General features: G+C 52.0%; 1 protein-coding gene across 1 annotated transcript in view; it reads right to left on the bottom strand.

The window, feature by feature from the left end:
• The window catches only part of TMPRSS9 (transmembrane serine protease 9), a 41346-nt gene extending 20665 nt beyond the window's left edge, over positions 1–20681 (bottom strand). Inside the window, exons 1-3 of the mRNA XM_070415746.1 lie at positions 20622–20681; positions 4421–4587; positions 366–493 (exon numbers count right to left, since the gene is read on the bottom strand). Of these exons, the coding sequence (XP_070271847.1) occupies positions 366–493; positions 4421–4562 (270 nt within the window). The 5' untranslated portion in view covers positions 4563–4587; positions 20622–20681. The remainder of the gene's footprint in view (positions 1–365; positions 494–4420; positions 4588–20621) is intronic.
• Positions 20682–22087: the final 1406 nt, after the last annotated feature.

The following is a 22087-nucleotide window of genomic DNA, read 5'->3' as shown; positions in this document are numbered from 1 at the left end:
TCATAGGATGATTCTAATTTAACTTTCTGATGCACAGCTAGGCTTTTCCAATAGCAGCAGCCCCATTTCATATTCCCACCAGCCATGAGTGGGGATTCTCATTTCTCCACTGGAAGACAATTTACAACCTTTAAACATGGCCAACAAGCCCGCAGGAGTCACTTCCCATTGGGCACCACTCTCCTCTGCATCCTACAATGCGCCAGCCTCGGCCACACAGGCCTTGTCCAATTCCTCCATGTGCCCCATCTCCCTGCCCCAGGCCCGCCTGGGTCTCCCCTGCTCAGCTCGCTTGGCATGAGAGCTTCTCTTGGTGGAAGCTCCGGGCCACCCACCTTGCCCCCTTGCTCTCAGGCGCCCCTCACCAGCATTTCCAGGGTGGGCGTCAGCGTGCGGTAGTAGTCGGAGGCCTCCTGCTGCAGGCTGCGGGCGTACCGGATCCCTTGCAGCTCGGCCGTGTGCTCCACATCGACACCCTGTGTAGAGAGGGAGGCTGCGGGCGAGACCAGGGCTCTGTGAGAGAGCCCACCGCGGGCTCAGCGAAGGGGCCTCGAAGGCCCCACCACCTAGGGGCCCGGGTCACCTGACAAATATGTGGGTGGGCTGACTTCCCAGGGGTTGTCCTGGCTGAGTGTTAACAGTGCCTCCTTTTCAACTCTCACATGTCACCCACCTGGAGGCCCCAGGGACACACAGAGCCTCAGAGGTCCCCAGGTTTAGCGTGAGGGCAGGACTAACTCCCAGTTGCCCTTGTCTCACTGGATGTGCCGGGCCAGGGCCTGAAGCCGACTTCAGCCAAAAATGGCTGAAACGACCTCAGGATACCTCCTCCACGTTAGAGCAACAATCCCACCTGCACCCTGGGAAGGGGACACCAAATACTGCCAGGGCATGACCACAGCCACAGGCACCGGGCCCTCGGACCACCGCCCAGGACACCACCCTCTGAAAACACTTGGGTTTACAACTGTCAGAAATATTTTGTCAAAAGTACACATTAGCGCCCGGCCAGTGTGGCTCAGTGGTTGAGCGTCAATCCATGCACCAAGGGGTCACTGGTTCGATTCCGGGTCAGAACACATGCCTGGGTTTTGGGTTCGATCCCCAGCAGGAGGTGTGCAGGAGGCAGCCAATCGATGTTGATGTTTTTCTCTCATCATTGATGTTTCTCTCTCTCTCTCCCTCCCTCTCCTTTCCTCTCACAAATCAATAGAAATGTATTTTTAAAAAGATTGCACCTTTAAAAAAGAAAAAAGTACACACTAGCAAGGAATGACAGTTATAAAAATTTTAAATAACTAAAACAATAGCAACCACATAAACCATGAAAACACGCATTTCTCACGGTTGAAATACGGTGGGACTGTCAAAAGGACACATTAGCAAAAATGATCATAATTGTATTTATTATTATTATTATTATTTGTTAAATATATTTTTATTGATTTCAGAAAGGAAGGGAGAGGGAGAGAGAGATAGGAAAATCAATGATGAGAGAGAATCATTGGCTGCCTCCTGCATGCCCCCTACTGGGGATCGAGCCCGCAACCCAGGCATGTGCCCTTGACCAGAATCAAACTTAGGACCCTTCAATCCACAGGCTGACACTCTATCCACTGAGCCAAACCTTCTAGGGCCAAAACATTTTTTAAATGATAGTAGCTACCACATAAACCTTGAAAGCTGGGTCCCAATTCTATTTATCATGAGTCAATACTCATCTAGACAGATATTTAGATATTTGTTTATTGAGTAGATAAAATAAATATTCTAAGCCAATTCTAAAAATTTTGCTTTTAGGTTTGTCTTCTCATTCAATAAATTAAAAATAAAGAAAAATAAGCATCCTGTTGTGTAGACAAAATTGCTATGCTCTGTAACCAACTAAGCCTTTCTGTTTCCCTTGGAAATAGTCACAGACTCCCCAGGGGTTATCCTGGCTGATTATTAACAGCATAGATGTCCCAGCACCCTCCCCCCGGGGCCCCCAAGGTTAACTTGTGAGCTGTCTTAAAGGGCAAAGGGAAACATTTTTATTTTAACTTTAAAGTGTTTTTATTTTTTTTTAAAAATATATTTTATTAATTTTTTACAGAGAGGAAGGGAGAGGGATAGAGAGTTAGACACATCGATGAGAGAGAAACATCGATCAGCTGCCTCCTGCACACTCCCTACTGGGGATGTGCCCGCAACCAAGGTACATGCCCTTGACCGGAATCGAACCTGGGACCTTTCAGTCCGCAGGCTGACGCTCTATCCACTGAGCCAAACCGGTGCTGGCAACTTTAAAGTGTTTTTAAAAAATATTTTTATTGACTTCAGAGAGGAAGGGAGAGAGAGAGAGAGAGAAACATCAATGATGAAAGAGAATCATCAATCAGCTGGCTCCTGCATGCCTCACACAGGCACATGCCCCGCCCGGGAATCGAACTGTGACCTCCCGGTTGATGCTCAATCATGGAGCCACCCTGGCCGGGCCATTTATTTTATTTTTTTCTTTTCTTTTCCTTTTATTTTTTAAATATATTTTTATTGATTTCAGAGAGGAAGGGAGAGGGAGAGAGAGATAGAAACATCAATGATGAGAGAGAATCATTCATCGGCTGCCTCCTGCACACCCGCTACTGGGGATCCAGCCCACAACCCGGGCATGTGCCCTTGATTGGAATCAAACCTGGACCCTTCAGTCCACAGGCCAACGCTCTACCCACTGAGCTAAACTGGCTAGGGCTGGGCCATTTTTTAAATTAAAGCCTTCCTTGGTTTCAGGGGTCCTGCTGGGGATTATGTTTATCTCTTGTTCACAAAATGTATCTGTGCTTCTAGAATAAAGGTGTGAAACCCTGCCTCCTCCTCTCCCTGGTGCAAGGATACCCACATACGTATGCGCACTCTCACACACATATACACCCTCGTGCATGGGCACACGTGCACACTCACACATACATGAACACACATACTCTCACGCACACCCCCACATGCCTACATGCATGCACATGTGCACACTCATACACACGAGTCCAACTTCCTGCACTTGGTGCCAAGAGCCACTAGGGGCCCCGGTGAGCTGTGCCCAGCTGTGAGGTATTCCTGATGTCCCACAAATATATATTTTTTAAAATTAGGGGGACCCACATAGGATTGCCAAACTGCTACTTGCTATCATCATCTCATGAAAGCAAGGTGACTTTCGCAGTCCCAAATAAAACCGCAAGAACCTTATCGTCTCAGGATGAGCCCATTCCAGAGCCACAGGACTTCCCGAGACGACAGAACGTTCTAGCTCTGTGCTGTCCGGTACAGGAGCCACGAGCCATCTGTGGACCGTGACTGATGGGGACTGAGGAATTTAATTTTTAAAGATGACTTCATTTTCGTGGATTTAACTCTAAATAGCCAATGGGGCTCGGGCCACCATCATGGGCAGCACAATTTGTAGGGCCCTGTAGTACATTCTGTTGAAATATGAAAAGATCTCCCTTGGTTGTTTCCATAGCTGCAGTCCCACACCATATGGATGGGTCATCATTTTGCCTGTTTCATCTTAAATTCTGTGAATGTCTACTGGGAACAAATATAAAATGGGAGCCGTTGTGTGGTGGAATATAGACAATTGTTCATTTTTAAAAATATTTTTCAAGTTTCTTAAGACTTTTGTTTTATTTTTTAAAAAATATGTTTTTGTTGATTTCAGAGAGAGGAAGGGAGAGGGAGAGAGAGATAGAAACATCAATGATGAGAGAGGAAAAAGATCGGTTGCCTCTGCGTGTGTCCTGACCGGGAATCGAACCCTGACCTCCTAGTTCAGTGATGGCGAACCTATGACACGCGTGTCAGAGGTGACACACGAACTCATTTTTTTTGGTTGATTTTTCTTTGTTAAATGGCATTTAAATATATAAAATAAATATCAAAAATATAAGTCTTTGTTTTATTATGGTTGCAAAGATCAAAAAATTTCTATATGTGACACGGCACCAGAGTTAAGTTAGGGTTTTTCAAAATGCTGACACGCCGAGCTCAAAAGGTTCGCTATCACTGTCCTAGTTCATGGGTCAATGCTCAACCACTGAGCCACACTGGCCCGGCTCTCGAGACTTTTAATAAGTTCATTTCCCGGTCCCTACTTGTTCATTTCACCCCCGGCTGTGAGAGCTCCCCTGGAGAGCCCAGCTGTGGGAAATGAAATTAGCAGGTATTAACCCGCCTGCCCGTGTGCCCGCCCACCTCGGGGGGTGCCGGGGAACCTGGTCTGCTCATCGTAGCCCTTGCGTGGCAGGAAGGGCCAGCCTGCAATTCCACGCCTGCACACTCAGCCCTCTGTCGCTGGGGTCATCACGTGGACACCACCGAGCCGCCTCTGAGCGTCGCTGTGCAAGTCACCCAGTGTACGAACCCACGCAAGCCCTCGGCCACTTACCCACGAGGACTGCCAGGGTGAGGATGACGATGCTGGTGGCCACCGCAGCAGAGAGCGCCACTCGGCAGCACGCAGCGTCGGGCGCAGGGATTTCTTTTGTTGCCCTGGGCACGAGCTGCAATTCACCAGCGGTGGGCTCCATGGCTTCCAGACCCTCAGCCAGCCACCTGGATGCCAGCGGAAAAGGGGCAGAAAAATATCAGCGCCGGAGGGTGTTTCTCTTCCCCTGAGCCATCTTGCGCAGATGTGGCAGCCACCAACAGTGCCCTAGGCACCAGCAGACTCTAGTTTAAAAAGTCCTAAAACATGGACTCAACGTGCTGGCCGTGCAGAAGGCCACATTACAGGTTTCTGCATTACTCAAGCTATTTAAATGTTAATCTAATTCAAAAATTAGATGTGGCAAAGGGGGAGGGGAGACATATGTAATACTTTCAACAATATAGATAAATTTTTTTAAAAAGGAGAGAAAGCCTAGCTGGGGTGGCTCAGTGGTTAAGCATTAACTTATGAACCAGGAGGTCACGGTTCGATTCCCAGTCAAGGCACATGCCCGGGTTGCAGGCTCAATCCCCAGTAGGGGGCATGCAGGAGGCAGTCAATCAATAATTCTCTCTCATCACTGATGTTTCTAGCTCTCTCTCCCTCTCCCCTCCTCTCCAAAATCAATAAATATGCATATATATACATATATGCCCGTCCACCTCAGGGTGTGCACATATAAATATATAAATATAAATATAAATATAAATATAAATATAAATATAAATATATATATTAGAGGCCCGGTGCACAAAAATTTGTGCACTCGGGGGGTCCCTCAGCCCGGCCTGTGACCTCTCACAGTCTGGGACCCCTAAGTGGATGTCCACCTGCTGGCTTAGGCCCGCTCCCTGGGGGATCGGGCCTAAGCTGGCAGTCAGACACTCTCTGGCAGCCCGGCAGCCCTCGGGGGATGTCCACTTGCCAGCGGGGAGCAGACCTAAGCTGCAGTCAGACATCCTTAGCGCTGCTGAGGAGGCAGGAGAGGCTCCCGCCACCACCGCTGTGCTGGCAGCCAGCAGCCTGGCTTGTGGCTGAGCAGAGCTCCCCCCTGTGGGAGTGCACTGACCACCAGGGGGCAGCTCCTGCATTAAGCATCTGCCCCCTGGTGGTCAGTGTGTGTCATAGTGACCAGTCATTCCCAGTCGTTCTGCTGTTAGGGTCAATTTACATATTACCCTTTTATTATATAGGATATTTAAAGGAGAGAAATGCGGGCTGTGCATGCAGGCTCTCTGGAGGTCGTTGGAGTCCATTGCTGGAAGGAATACACATGAGCTTAAACCCAGAGGCTTAAAGGAACATGGATCTATTATCTCGCAGCACTGGCGGTCAGAAGTCTCCAAATAGAGGGCTGTGGTCCTCCTGGGGGCTCCAGGGGCTCCGTTCCCAGAAAGCAGAGCTGAGAGAGGGTGGCAGGCTGAGCCCTGGCACCTTTGCCTCTGAAACTTTTTGTCCAGAGCCAATCAAGTCTCTTTTTCACTTAAGGCAGGTGGTTTCTGCCACTCAAGACTAGAAGGGCCCTAAGACAGAGCCTTAAGACATAGCGCCCTCCCCCCCACACACACACACACACCGGGTGATTCTCTGAGGTTCCCCAGACCTGAGCAGACCTCTCTCCAAACCCACTGCATTCCCAGCCCCCAGAGGAGCCCTTCTTGCCAGACGGGCTGAATCGCCAGCACGCCTCCTGCAGAGGTGGCTCTCATGACCTCCCTTCGGCTTGGCTCCCGGAGGCTGCTGCACCGTGTGGGTGGAGAGGATCCATCCCTGGACTCTGACACCCGCCCCACCCCCACCCCCCCACCTCCCCCGTCAGAAAACCACAGAGAAGACATCTGGGTGACAATCCCATGCTATGTTCCTAGACAGGCTTCCGTGAAGATGCCACTCAGCTGGGGGCCTCCCTGAAGGCCATGGAGTCACTTTGGAGGCCCCTGGGGATGAAGAGCGGGCCTGGGTGTCAGATAAGACACGGGACACCCCATTCAACGTGCGTTTCAGGGGAACAACACACTCTACAGCCTGAGTGTGTCCCTGGGATGGTTGATTCTGAGTGTCCACTTTGCGAGGCCTGTAGTTTGGTCAGACATGACTCTAGATGTCGCTGTGATGGAAACATTTCAACGAGATTCACATTTGAGTTGGTAGATGTTGAGTGACGCAGAGGAGCTTCTGTAATGAGGGCTTCTGCACGGCCACCGCCCGAGCTGATGAGAGAGGGGAGATGCGCGGGGGCGGCGGGGCACGGGGCGGGCGGGGAGCGAGGCCGCATAACACTCGCCCCTTTATTCTCACACTTGAGCTGAATTGCTTTCCGAGGAGCCAAGAATCTCTAAGAATCGCTTGATGAAATGTTTTGGGGACAAAGACACCAAGATTCACTTCTGTGATTAAGGCTGGAAACTCAAATTGAGTGTGTGAGCTCATTGACGCCCCCCCACCCCAAGCACACACACTAAGTTCATTCAACCCCGGCTGCCCCGGCTGCCCCCGCGCCGCGGGTTTTCTAAGGATTCCTGTGTTCTCCAAGTTGTCTTGTCATCATCATCATTAGGGCACAGGGGGGGCCCTCCTGCCATTTAGCAGCGAATATAGAAGCACCATTCATTCGCCTCTCCATCTGTCTGATACATATGACCTGGTTGCCCGGTGCTGGGTACCCAACCCTGAATGAGGCAGATGTGGTTCTCTGAGCTCACAGAGCTTGAACCTTACTGGCAGAGGCCGAAATAATTTAAAAGTACAGCAACAATAAAGGCTCAAAAACAGATCTATCCATGGGACTCTGCGCTCCGATCTAGACGGGGGTCCGAGGAGGCTTCCTGAGGGAGGGAGGAGGTAGCTGAATTCCGAAGGATAAATAAGGATTCAGCAAGTGCCCGGTGGAAGGAACAGATGTTCGGACAGTCAGAACGAAGCATGCGGAAAGCCCATGGCGGGAGAGAGGGCGGGAGGGCAACGCAGAGGAAGTGTGTCGTCAGCTGCTGCTTTGTGACAAATTACCGGAAATGCAGCAACTCGAAACAATGCACATGGCTTTTCTCAAGGTTTCGGGGGGCCGGGATCCTGGCGTTTAAGCAGAGTCCCCTGCTCAGGGTCTCACGAGGCTGCAGTCCCGGTGTCACCTCAGCTGCACCCTCGTCCAGGGGGTCAATGGGGAAGGGACCACTTCCGAGCTCCTATTGTTGGCAAAACGCGTTTTCTTGCGATGGTGGCACTGAGGTCCCTGTTTTCTTTCTGGCTGTTGAGCCGGGGCTGCTTTCAGCTCCTGGGGCCTCCTGCTCACAGGCCCCCCAACAGCATAGCAGCGACTCATCTAGCCCACGGGGAACTGCGCCCTGTCAGCTGGGGCGGAGTCCTAGAGAACGTGACCCTGGGAGCCACACTGCCACTCTGCTCATCTAACGTGACCCAATCACGGGAGGGACCGTGGCGTCATATGCCGTGGTTCCTCACACTCACGGGGAAGGGGTTCTATAGGCCGTGTACCCCAGGAAGCAGAAACCTGAGGAGCTGCCTTAGAAGCATGAAACCAGCATGGAGACTAGACCTGTGACCTTAGGGTCAGCCCTGAACTCCTCACAAAGGAAGAGTTACAGAGGAGAGATTTCATAGCCATTAGGACAGCTACTATAACACACACACAGACACACACACACAGACACACACAGACACACAGAGACACACACAGAGACACACACACAGATACACACACACACAGACACACACAGACACACGCTCACGCAGAGACACACACTCACACACACAGAGACACACACACAGACACACACATAGACACACACTCACGCAGAGACACACACACACACACAGACACACACACACTCACACACACAGACACACACTCACACAGAGACACACACTCACACACACAGAGACACACTCACACAGACACACTCAGACACAGAGACACACACACACAGACACACAGACACACTCACACAGACACACTCACACACACACACACAGACACACAGACGCACACAGACACACGACACAACACACACAGACACACTCACACAGACACACTCACACACACACTCACAGACACACAGACACAGACACACGACACACAACACACACACAGACACACTCACACAGACACACACACAGAGACACAGACACACAGACACACACAGACACACTCACACACACACACTCACACACACACAGACACACGACACACAACACACACAGACACACTCACACACACACAGACACACAGACACACGACACACAACACACACACAGACACACTCACACAGACACACTCACACAGACACACACACACACAGACACACAACACACACAGACACACTCACACAGACACACACACACACACACACATGACACAACACACACAGACACACTCACACAGACACACACACACACACAGACACACTCACACACACTCACACACACACACTCACACACACAGACACAGACACAGACATACACAGACACACTCACACAGACACTCACACTCACACTCACACACAGACACACACACCAGATGATAACAAATGTTGGTGAGGATGTGGGGAAACCTACCTAACCCTGATGCCCTGTTTGTGGGAATGAGAAATGGGGCAGCTGCCTGGAAAACAGCTTGGTGGTTCCTCAAATAATTAAATAGAGTCACTACTAGTATATGACTCAGCAGTTCCACTTCCGGGTAGATGCCCAAAGGAATGGGAAGTGGGACTCAAACAAGTACTGGCACACCCGGCTCACAGCAGCATGATTCACAACAACCAAGAGGCGGCAGACCCCCATGCCCATCGATGAGTGGTGAATAACACGATGGGGCCCATCCACACACTGGGGTGTCAGTCAGCCATGAAGAGGAAAGAAGCACTGCCATAGCCGGTGTGGCTCAGTGGATAGAGCCTCGGCCTGCAGACCGAAGGGTCCTGGGTTCGATTCCCATCAAGGGCAGGTACCTTGGTTGCAGGCTCCTCCCTGGCCCGGGCCCTGGTTGGGGCGCGTGCAGGAGGCAACCAGGCGATGTGTTTCTCTCACATCGATGTTTCTCTCTGTCTTTCCCTCTCTTCTACTCTCCCTAAAAATCAATGGAAAAAAATCCTCAAGTGAGGATTTTTTAAAAAAGGGAAGCCCTGTTCCTTGCCACCATGTGGATGAAGCTTGAGGACTTAGGCTCAGTGAGAGAAGCCAGACACTGCAGGACAAACGCTGTGTGATCCACTCAGAGGAGGCCAAGGAGTCAGGGCCACAGACAGAAAGCGGATGGTGGGCGTCGGAGGCTGGGGCTGGGGAGATGGAGTTAGGGTTTAATGGTGAAGTTGGTGGATTTTATGTTATAAAAAGTAAAAAGGAAGGAAAATTTTTAAGAAAGAGAAAGAGAGGAACTGCTGGAAACTGGAATGCGAGAAGAAAGAGCTGGTGTGGGGACACAGTCTCAGAACCACGGGGACAATGGGACGCCTGGAACTGTGTCTCCACAGAAATGCCCAGGATGAGGGGAGCCAACAGCGAGCATCTGTGACCCAAGCAGGAAACGCAGGCAGAGCTCCCTGAACACCAGTGCTCCGTGCCCCGGCTCGACCCCACCGTGGCCCTCCTCGAAGGGCAGGGAAACCTCATCCCGCAGTTGGCAGGCTCGGTGTAGAGCAGATAAAAATCAGGCTGCAGAATCTGCCTTTGAACCAAGCAAGGCTCAGAGAAGGCAGCAACTGCTCAATCCAAAAATCCTGGCAGTGTCTCTGGTGCTTCCGCAGAAACGGCATGTTGCTTGGGCACTAATAGGGCCTCCAGAGATATCCCCATCCTGGTCCCGGGCCTGTGAACACCTGACTCACATGGTAAAGGGGCTTCGCAGGTGGAGTTAAGTAAATAACCCTGAGATGGGGACGACCCTGGACTACAGGGGGTCCAGTGCCATCACAGGGTCCCCATAAGACGGAGGAGGGAGGGTCAGATGGAAGAGGCTCTGCTGCTGGCTGGGAAGATGGAGGAAGAGCTGAGAGCCTGGGACATGGCACCGCTAGAAGCTGGAAAAGGCCGAAAACGATTCGCCCGGAGCCTCCAGAAGGACCAGCCCTCCCACACCTGGGTATAACCCTGTGGGTTCACTTTGTCACAGCAGCAACAGGACACTCATACAGGCTGGTGGGCAGTGCTGCCCAGTGCTGGCCTTGGAGAGAGGATTGGGGCTGATCCAGGCATCAGGCATCTTTGTAGGGAGAATGCCTTCCCCCACTGTTCTCTGGGTCACGGGGGAGAACTGCTGGCCATCAGAAGACGAATGTCCACATTCCAGCTGCAACCTGACTAATCTATGACCCCAGAGGCAGGTCACTCTCAGGCCTCGTTACCTCTGGTTCATCAGGTTTGTCCCTTTAGTAATTTTCTGTGCCATGTGGGTGACAATGTCATTTTTGTCTTCCCAGAATTCCCCTCTTTGGGAATCATGGTGTCCCCATGTGGTGCCCCACCCACCTGTCCCCCAGGCCTGCCAATCACAGTACCTACTCCTTCATCCAATCGGGTACCACTTCCCCCATCCGCTGATACTCTAGACAAGCCCCAGAGTGTTCTGTCACTCCTCCTTCCTCCTTCCCCTCCTGGCCGGTCACCTCCTCCAGCCAGTCTCCTCCCTTCCTCCTCTCCAGGGACACCACCCACCTATGCCAGCTTTCACAACCCTCACCCCTTCCCTGGGCTAGTGGCTTTCTTGCTAACTCCAGGCTTGCCCCTACCTACCAGTGTTTTTCATACAACTAGAGCTCTCTGCCTAAACCAGGATTCTCATCTGGGTCTGATTCTGCTCCCAGGGGACCCTGGCGACATCTGGGAACATCTTTGGTTATCACAATTGGGGGTGCTCCTGGCATGGAGTGGGTGGGGGTCAGAGGTGTTGATCAGCACCCCACAGTGCCCAGGATGCCCCGAACGTCAGTGGTGCCCAGAGGGAGAAAGCTGACCCATCTACACACGACGGCATAACTTCCTGCTCCTCCACCGCTCTTCACCACCCTCAGCGCCAAGTTCAAACTCTCAGCCCCAACACCCTCCCAGCTCATCCCTCAGCACCCACCACACCCAGCCATTCCACGTTGGTTCTGCTCAAAGACATCCTGACCCTGCTACCACATGGACGGCCCTTGAGGACGTTATGCTCAGGGACATCAGCCGGTCACAGAAGGACACGCTCTGTGCAATCCCACACAGAGGCGGTCCCTAGAGTCACATCCAGAGGCTGAGGGTAGGATGGTGGGTGGCAGGGGCTGGCTTGGGAATCGATTATAGAGTTCTCCACGGATGCACCCATTTTACAGAGACTCTGCGGTGCCCGTGAGTTCTTCAAGGGCGGGAATTCGCCTTCTGCACCTTCTCTCATCTTCCCGCAAAGTTTCTGCAAACAGTTGGCCTGGACAAGGCCTCTACTGCTTGAGTGAAGAGCTGACAATGTTGCCAAAGAAGAAACGGGCCGTGTGCTTATGAGCTTTGCAACAAGCAAACCACACACCTCCGGCAGCCACCCGCCTGGGTTGCTTTATCTTCCATCTCAGGTTGACAAGCAGAAGCTGGAGTCGTCATGGTCCAATGAGCAAGTCATAAGGTAACAGCCATGTAATACCCAAATGTCCCCAAACACCCATCTTTCTAAGTAGAAGTAAACTTCTGATCAAGATGTAAAGTTCATTTAGCGCTTAAAAAAAAAAAAAAAAAAGTCAGCCAAATAAATGATTTGGTGTTGGGTAGATGAAACACAAACATGCCCGTTTAGATGTACCTTTTTCTTTTCACTCAGATGGAATGGAGACAGCCTGTCTCAGACAAGTGGGTGTTTTGCTTACGAGAGAGGCAAAGGGATGGGAGGATCTGGAAGATCCTCGACACCCCTAATCTCAGACGACACAATCTCTTCTAGCATTTGCTTTATTTTTATTTTTTGCAAAGATCGGGGGTAGGAGAGAATGGGACACAAAAGCTGAGTAGAAAGAGGGAAGATAGCTGATTAAGAGAAATAAGAGAGAGCACACGGGCCCCCGCGGGCTCCGCAGCCTGGAGCGAGGAGAAAGCCTTGACAGGATGAGGCATAATTAATGTTTTTGAAAGCCGCATAGGAGGATAAGTTACCGCCTGAGCTTGAGAGATACATGAGAACACCCCAGACAAAGCTGAAGAGTAGATGTGCAGCTGCAAAATGAGAGATATGAGTGGGCGAGGGGCTCGCTGGCCCCAGGCCGAGGAACGATCCCCATCGTTTTGAGACGGATCGGCGCCAGATCTCAGATCTGAAGGGTTCACCAAGATACAGGGAAGGAATCCAGATACGGAGCAGAACGAAACTGTGAGTTGTTAGCGCTGACGTCCCCCACTCGAGCCTGTGGTTCGACCAGCCCCCAGCGTCAGACACGCACTGTCCTCTGTCCCCGGAGGGAGGCAGAGGCCTGACTCGCATCCAGCCCGTCACTCCCCCCTGCGGCGACAGATCATCCTAGGCCACTCGAACGGCTCCAGCTTGAACCTGGAAATCAGGACATCGGGCCACCCGACTCCCCTTCCGTCTCCACCTGCCAGGAAGGGTCTGGAACAACTTGGGGGTTTTCTGAGGAGGTGCTAAGCAAGAGGACGTTGTGAACTGAGCCGTAGTAGCGGGTGAGGCCGGAACGCCCGTTTGCAACCTCCTGGCGGTGACACGGAGAGTCTCGTTTTAAGGCCAGCGTGTCCTTAATGCACTCTCATGCTTGCCAGCGTTTGTTTCCAAAAAGAGTGAACCTCAGATGCAGAGCTTGCTGGGAGGAGACCCAGGCCAAGGGCAAGGCCGAGGCCGAGGGGGAGGTGATCGAGGCCCTGGCTTCAGGGGGCAAAATTTAAGGGGGGCTCCAAAGACCGTGGTCCACAAGGTAAATAATATATGCAACAATTTTTTAAAAGATATCTTTATTGATTTCAGAGAGGAAGGGAGAGAGAGAGAGAGAGAGAAACATCGATGAGAGAGGAACACTGATCGGCTGCCACCTGCACATCCCCCACTGAGGATGGAGCCTGCACTCCAGGCATGTGCCCTGACTGGGAATAGAACTGTGACCTCCTGGCTCATAGGTTGATGCTCAACCACTGAGCCACACCAGCTGGGCTATGCAACAATTTTTTAAAATAAAAATTAAGCCCTGGTTGGTGGCTCAGTTGGTTGATACGTCATCCCATAGACCAAAAGGTTGGGATTCGATTCCCCTGTCAGGGCACATACCTACTTTTTGGGTTCGATCTCTGGTCGGGGTGCATAGAGGAGGCAACTGATTGATGTTTCTCTCACATGGATGTTTCTCTCTCTCCCTTCCTCTCTCTCTAAAAATCAATGGAAAAAAATATCCTCAGGTGAGGATTAACAAACAACAAACAAGAAAAAAGAAATGAAAAGTTGCATTCTCTTACTTGTTTTCTATTTGTACATGTCAACAACTAAGTTTCTTTAAAAAAAATGTTAGGTTTAAAAGGAAGGCCATTTAAAGAAGATTAAATAACTATGTTCATGGACTACATAGAGCTGTGCCCCCATGACCCCCTCCGGTTTGTGGTTTTATAATATCCCTGACGGCTACAAGTTCCAGCCCAGACTCAGGTCCAAATGGCCACTGGAACCTTCTTCTGGATGACCTCAGGTGACCCTGTCACCCCTACTTCCTGGTGCTCACACCCCTGAGTAATTTCCTCCCCTTGAGTGTGATCAGGAACTATGACTTGCTTCTAAACAACAGGCTACGGCAGAGGTGATGGGACGTCGCTGTCATGACTACATGACATCATATAAGACTCTGTCTTAGCAGACTGGAGCTGGCTTGATGAAGTAAGTGACCGTGCTGGAGAAGCGGCCTCTAGTAGCTGAGAGTGGCTATCCGCTGACAGCCAGCTAAAGCCGGGCCCCTCATCATCTGTCAACAACCTGAATGAGTCTGGAAGTGGGTCCTTCCTCAGTCAGGCCTTCATATGAGAACACAGCCCAGCCAGCCCTCCTATTGCAGTCCCGTGAGACCCTGAGCAGAGAACCCAGCTGGGTCATGTCCAGACTTCTGACCCACAGAAACTGTGAGATCATAAACAGAAACTGTTTCAAGCAACCACATTTGCGGTAACTTGTCACCACAATCCAATGACTGACAAGCATCTCCAATCTGACACACACCAAACTGAGTTCCTGAGAGCTCTTCTCATGCCCCCACAACACCTGTTCCTCCCACAGTTTCCCCCTCAGACAGAAGCTCTGTCCCTGTGATCACTCAGGGCAAAAGGTCATTGGTGTCACTTTCTCAGAGCCCCCATCCAGTCTGCCTGACAATGCTGTCAGCCTTCACCTTCAAATATATCCAGAATCGGGCCAGCTCCACCATTTCCACCCTGGGACAAGGAGAGCATCGCCTTGGCCTGATCGAGGGCTGGCTGCTTCCATCCTCGTCACCAGAAACCTGAGTCAGGCCACGTCTTGCCTCTGCTCAAACCTCCCCATGGCTCTCACTCGCCGAGGTCCTACCTGATCTTTGGTTTCTGTCTTCCTCCCTCCTCTCTCCGTCGGATCCGGCTACATGGGCTTCGTCGCTGTTCCTCAATCATTCCAGGCACAGTCCGGGCTCAGGGCCTTTGCACATGCTATGCCCCTCGCAACTGATGTGCTTATCTATGGCCTCATGGCTGTTCCCCCTACACCCCCTGTTTTGTTTTCTCCTGAGTTTTGTAAGCTGTGCTCATGGGAGTAGATGGCAGGATGGTTTCTTCCAGGATGCAGAGCCTGGGTGCCCTGGAGTCCCTTTGGGAGACAGGGCTGATCCTTTGAGAAGGGAGCCAGGGAGGGAACAGCCACAGTGTTCTCTCCACTCTACCCCGATACTGACCAGGAGAGTGAGTTACCTCTCGCTGCGCTCTGGCCTTGCAGTTGGAGGATTCCAGTGTGATAACTACAGCTGGTACACTGTTCCTCAAGAGAATGAAAATGTGCGGAGAGAAATGCATCTCATTAAATATTTACACACATTATCGCCACTCTGCTGGGAGGCCAGCCATATTCCGCTAGAAGAGGAAACGGACGCACACAGGAGCTGGGCGGCTTGTCCACGGTCACAGGATGTGGTGGTTTGAAAATGCCCACCAAGTCTTTGCTCCCCTCTTTGTGGCCGAGCCCAATTTGCCTCCTTTTGAGTGCAGACTACTTGATGACTCAATCCTAATGCCAGAAGCGATGGATCGTGACTTCTGAGGCTAAGTTATAATAAAAGATGCGTGACTTCCTCCTTACTCTCTCTGGGATCACTCAATAGGCCATCCCAGCCACCATGTTGTGAGGAAGCTCAAGCAGCACTACACAGGGTCACACGTGGCGAGAAGTAGGAACCTCCCGCCAACAGCCACACAGGGAGCCATTCTTGAAGTTGCTCCTCTAGCCCCAGTCGAGCTTTCAGATGCGGCAGACCCTCAGCCAGAACCACTCAGATCATCACTCCCAAATTCTTACCCACTGAAACTGGCATAATGAGTATCTGCTCTTCAATCTGCTATATTTGGAGGTAATTTGTTATGCAGCAACCGATAACTAGTACACAGGATTCCAGAGCCCATGAGCCTTCTGTCTGGTTGTCCGAGTTCCCTCCCAGGAAGCACACAGTCTTCTCAGTGGCCCATCCTGAACCTGTCTCTTCACAGCCCTTAGCCCCCCGTCCTTCCTGCCCACCATGAATCTCCTCTTTGCCTTTAATGGACAGTTTTACTTAGTTGGTTAAAACAGTGGTTCATCCTCTCCAAGGGGGAACAGAATGCTTGGGTTCACTTTCTTCCAAGCAGGATAAGCTATCAACTTCAGCCCTAACCAGTTTGGTTCAGTGGATAGAGCGTCGGCCTGCGGACTGAAGGGTCCCAGGTTCGATTCCGGTCAAGGGCATGCACCTTGGTTGCGGGCACATCCCCAGTAGGAGATGTGCAGGAGGCAGCTGATCGATGTTTCTCTCTCATCGATGTTTCTAATTCTCTATCCCTCTCCCTTCTTCTCTGTAAAAAAATAATTTAAAAAAAAAAAAAAAAAAAAAAGCCCTAGCTGGTTTGGCTCAATGGACAGAGCATCAGCCTGCAGACTGAAGGGTCCCAGGTTCGATTCCTTTCAAGGGCACATGCCCAGGTTGCGGCCTCAATTCCCAGTAAGGGGTGTGCAGGAGGCAGCCAATCAATGATTCTCTGTCATCATTGTTTCTATTTCTTTCTTCTCCCTTCCTTTCTCTGAAATCAATTAAAAAAAAAAAAAAACTTCAACAAAACCGCTAACCCCTAACTTCCTATCAGCTTTGCCCCTGGCACCTACACGTCTCCCCCAACTCACTCTCAGCTCCATCGCCTCTTGCCCACCTGTCTGCAGGACCCTTTTCTTTCTGTTAATCCAAGGTGATCCTAGATTTTAGAATCTCTCACCCCACGTGTCTCCCCATTTTCGGTCCCCCTGCAGCCAAGGCGTGTTTATGGAACAGGCATCATTTGTCTACATCGCCTCTGCTGCGACTCCCCACCCTCTTCCTCAGGTTCAAACCAAGCCAGGAAAAACTCCCTCCCCTTTGCCCCAACTGCATGAAATAAATCACTCCGCAAGCCTAAAGGAAATTTGATAAGTTTGGTCTGCTTTTTTCTCTTTGTCTGTGGACTTTTTGTTAGGTTTTCATGGGAAGAGGTATTTGTGAGAAAACTATTTGTGGTGATGATATCTGGTGTTCTTGCAGCTTTATAACATGCACAGGGGAAATGGAGTTGGAGATCTTGGGGGTGGGGTGCAGGGGAGAAGTCGACAAACACCCCGGTGATACGCAGGAAAATAGATGAAGACGCCCAGGTTTGAAAAAAGAAACCCCCAATCACGTAGGACTTCTGTCATTTAAAATGAATACAGGTCCTGAATGCAATGGGGGTCCCTGGCTTGGATCCCAGGACAGAAAAGACGTGAGTGGGAACACAGGAAATTAAAGTCTCTGAGAGTGCTGACAATATTAATTTTTTAGTTCTGATTATTGTGCTGTGGCTACATAAAATTTTTTAAAATATATTTTTATTGACTTCAGAGAGGAAGGGAGCAGGAGAGAGAGATAGAAACATCAATGATTAGAGAGAATCATTGATTTGCTGCCTCCTGCATGCCCTGCACTGGGGGATTGAGTCCACATTCCAGGCATGTGCCCCAATCTGGAATCAAACCATGACCTCCTGGTTCATAGGTTGATGCTCAACCACCGAGCCACGCTGGCCGGGCATTACATAGATTTTAATACCAGCGGAAGCTGGGCGAAGGGTGAATGGGGCCTTCCCTGCTATCTTTGCAACTGAAATTATTCCAGAATCATTTTCTTTCTTTTTTTTCTTTCTTAGGAATCATTTTCTTTAACTAACAGAGGTAAAGTAAGTAAAAAAAACAAAGCCTTACGCAGATATCAGCCAACAACTCTGAACAGGTTATCCTCAGGGTTAATTTTAAAGCCACGCAGATTCACGTAATTAGCTGGAAACAGCCATTTCCCTGTCCTCTCTTGCGTGGAGCTGATGTGCTTATGCCCAGAGAAGCAACCATGAGCACCACGTCCACGCCTAGCACCTGTGCGCTCACAGACTCAGTGAGTTAAGTGAGCGCTCAGGGGGCCGCACAGCTGTCCTCACTTTATAGATGACAAACTGAGCCTGAGGAGACGATCTCTCTGTCTCTGCATCTCTGTCTCTATGTATATGTTTCTGTCCGCTTCTCTATCTCTGTCTGTCTCTCTCCGCTTCTTTGTCTCTCTTTGTCTTGTCTCTGCCTCTCTGTCTCTCTATATCTGTCTCTCGCCTCTCCCTGTCTGTCTGTGTCTGCCTCCATCTCTCTGTCTCTCTCTCTCTCTCTGCCTTTTGATCTCTTGTCTGTCTGTCTCTCTGCCCCTCTCTCTCTATCTCTGTTTCTCTGCCTCTGTCTCTGCCTCTCTCTGTCTCTCTCAGCCCTTCTCCCCTCCTCTCTTAAACGCACACAATTCCTAGAATTCCAGGAATTCCTCCCATTTTGCTAGTGACTTCTCTACCACGAACCCCAGGACCCTGCTGTCCAGGTGAGGCAGGTGAGCCATGAAGACGGGGACCAGAGACAGTGGCATCCACACGGCTCCATCACACACACCCTCTCCCCGCCGGTCCCTCTCTCCTTCTTTCCCAAAGGATGAGAACAGCAGCCCAGACCCAGGCCCGCTCTGCTTCCACCCCAGCCTCCTCCACAGCCGACAGGACTCACCTGGCCACGTCAGGGGAACACCTGCCTCTACGCGTTCACTCTGCAGTCCCACCTGCCGCCGCGCCCGAGTGGACGGACGGCTGCGGTAACGGGAGAGGCCTTTCTGTCACGGGCGGTTCCACATCAGAGTCCCAGCCTTGGTGAAAGGCCATCCAGCATGCTTCTGTCTACACTGCAAGCCACGTGTTTTGCACCCTATGCCCTCACAAATCTGCAAAGACAACTTTGACCACCACACACACACACACACACACAGGAGGGGCTCCGGGCCCACCCACTCGCATCCACACTGTATGAGAGCATGGACACACGTCTGGGCTTTTGTTTGCTGGGACAAGAGGGCTGCCCACTGCAACATGGACTCGGGATGCGTGGCCGTTACATTCGTGTCAGCACAGTGACTCTTGCCCCGTTTTCCAGATGAGGAAGCTTGTAAGGGGGGCCCCCCCACACACAGTCATACACTTAACCTCACGCAACCACACACTGTTGCGACTAAGCCAAAGCCAATTGCACACCACAAACGTAGTTATACAGACACACAGAAACACATCATCACATACAACCACACACAAGGACACAGCCACCTGTGATCACACGTAATTACACAATCATATACAACCACACACTATCACTACATGCACAACCATACACAGTTACACAGGCACACAACACACCATGATACAACCACTCATCATCATGACCACACACAATCACATACAATCTCACACACAGGTGACCACACAGGCACACACAACCAGACACAGACCTAGACACAAACATGTATTGACACAACCACACACAATCATGACCACATGCAGTCACACATGTGGTCACACACATGGCGCAACCACACAGTCTCACAAACACACACACACGCACCACCTGGGCTCGGGGTCTGCAGGCTCAGCACCCCGTGGGCACAGGCAGAGGTGCCGTGGAGGCCACCACCCCTGCTTGTCAGATGTTATGTCCCACAATCACGATGCACAAAAGGTGTCACCTGTGCCCTGGGTTCACAGGGGCTTCTCACAGTCCCAGTAAGTGAACACGAACTGGGCCGAGGGGCCTGGGGGATGTGAAGACATGTTCCCCAAACCTCTGGCCATCCCAACGCCCATGCCTTCCCGTGTGGGGTCCCGGGAGCCCGGCTTTGACCCCTGAAAGATGGGTAAGGGGAGTGAGGACTTGGCCCTCCTCAGCCAAGTCGTGGGAAATACACACATTTCTAATGAGACCATGGGAACTCGGAGAACATCACAAAACGTGTGGAGAATGGCTTTCTGTGCCGTGTAACTAAATCCCCCGGCAAAGACAACTCCACCCCAGTTTCAGGCTTATAACACCCTCCCCAAACTGTTACCCCCCAAATCCTTGTCATTTTAGTCACTCGCCAGCAACTAAGAAACTGAGACAGGGAGAGGAGCACAGGGACTCCCTAACAAACACAAGCCAGTCTTTACCCATCTTTGCCCATCTGAGTTCTGCCCACGCCCCGGCCCCCTCCCCACGCCCTCACCCCAAGGCTCCGGGCTGAGGCACCACCCTTGGTTTTAGTCACCTTAATTCACAGAAAGGCCAGAAAACTGCCGTCGGGGATGGGGAGTCCTGGGGACCTCCTGCCTGCAGTGTGCACGCGCGGGTGCGCCGCATCTACACGGGTTCACATACCCCAGAGGGGTCTACACAGCCCTCTGCGTGCACACGGCCAGTCCACATGTCCACACAGCCACAGTCCCCCTGCCCGTCCACGCATCTGCGAAGCCACGTCCACACAACGCGACGCCCGGGAGGACTGAGGCTCAGGGAGGGGCCCCTCTGCCCCATTTCAGGAGCCCACCCGTCCCCCCGCCCCCCCCCCCGCCCCAACCCACCGGCTCACCGACCCGGACTCACCGCGCTCTGCCCGAGGCTGCACCGCGTCCAGCGCCCGGTCCAGCGCCCGCTGCGCAAACCGAGCCGGACCTTAGCGAGCCGGGCGGGGCTGGGGCATCGCGGACCGGGCTGGGGCGGCACCTGGGCTGGGCGGCACCGGGGCTGGGGGCAACACAGGTTGGGGCGGGACCTGGGCTGGAGGCGGGACCTGTGCAGGGGATGGCTCAGGCTTGGATAGCACCTGGGTTGGCAGCCGGGACTGGGCTGGGGGGCGGGACCTGGGCTTGGGGCGCCACCGGCTAGAGGCGCTCACTCCCTCCCCCACCGGGGCATCACCTACCTCCCCTCCCCGCCCCAAGTGCTCCGCTTCCCGGGCGCACGTGAACCCCTCCCCGCCACTCTCAGCGCCCCCAGGGGACGCTGCGGCCCAGGTGGAGTTCCAGCAGTCCACCACCCGCTTGGGGAACGGCGCACCAGCGGAGGGTAGGGAGTGGGTGCACAGGTGCCTGGGAGCCAGGGGTTGGGTGGTCTGTCCCTGGACCCTCGGGCTGCGTCAGGTGGAGGGCAGGGCCTGGGCAGGTGAGCTCCTGGGCAGGTGGTCCGGGATGAGGGCAGGGGAGGGGTGCAGGGAGCTGCGGAAGCTGATGCTCAGAGAGCTCGGGAAGGGGTGCCCTGTGTGAATAACTACAACATTAAAAAAAAAAAAAAAAAAAAAAAACTTGCGCCCTAACCGGTTTGGCTCAGTGGATAGAGCGTCAGCCTGCGGTCTCAAGGGTCCCAGATTCGATTCCGGTCAAGGGCATGTACCTTGGTTGCGGGCACATCCCCAGTAGGGGGTGTGCAGGAGGCAGCTGATCGATGTTTTTAACTCTCTATCCCTCTCCCTTCCTCTCTGTAAAAAAATCAATAAAATATATATTTTTAAAAAAGAATTGCATTAAAAAAAATAAACTTGCTTTTAGAACAGTTTTGGATTTACAGAAATGTCATGAAGATAGTACTAGAGTTTCCAAGTACCTGGCTCTCAGTTTCCCCCATTATTGGCATCTTACATCACTGTGGGATATTAACAAACTAATGTCCACACCTTGTTAACTAGCGAGGCTTTATTCAGATTCCTCGGTTTCCCCAATATCTACCCAGTACCCGCGGGACAGGCGTTTCTCAGCCTTCCCTCTTTCCGGACGCCGTGGGCAGCAGTGAGGAGGCGGCTCAGGAGTTTGGTAGACGCTCCTCTGTTGGGGTTCTTCAGGTGTGTTTCTCACCGTCTGGCTGGGGCAATGGCTGGATCTCTTTTGGCGCACCTGGCAGGGCCCCGGGGCAGCCAGCCTCCCCTCTCACTTCCATCTTGGATTGCTCATTCCCACTAGGACACCATGCCCACCCGCCCTTAAAACTGTTAGGACTGTAGGGCAATATAACCCTCCTTAACGGCCCTTTGTAAGCTTCTCGCCACGGGAGACACAGGCCAGGAAAGCAAGCTTGCT

Source organism: Myotis yumanensis, unplaced genomic scaffold (assembly GCF_028538775.1).
Source record: "Myotis yumanensis isolate MYYU_CA2020_CCGP unplaced genomic scaffold, mMyoYum1.0.hap1 SCAF_5, whole genome shotgun sequence".
Classification (NCBI taxonomy): domain Eukaryota; kingdom Metazoa; phylum Chordata; class Mammalia; order Chiroptera; family Vespertilionidae; genus Myotis; species Myotis yumanensis.
This window is presented reverse-complemented; position numbering and strand designations above follow the sequence as displayed.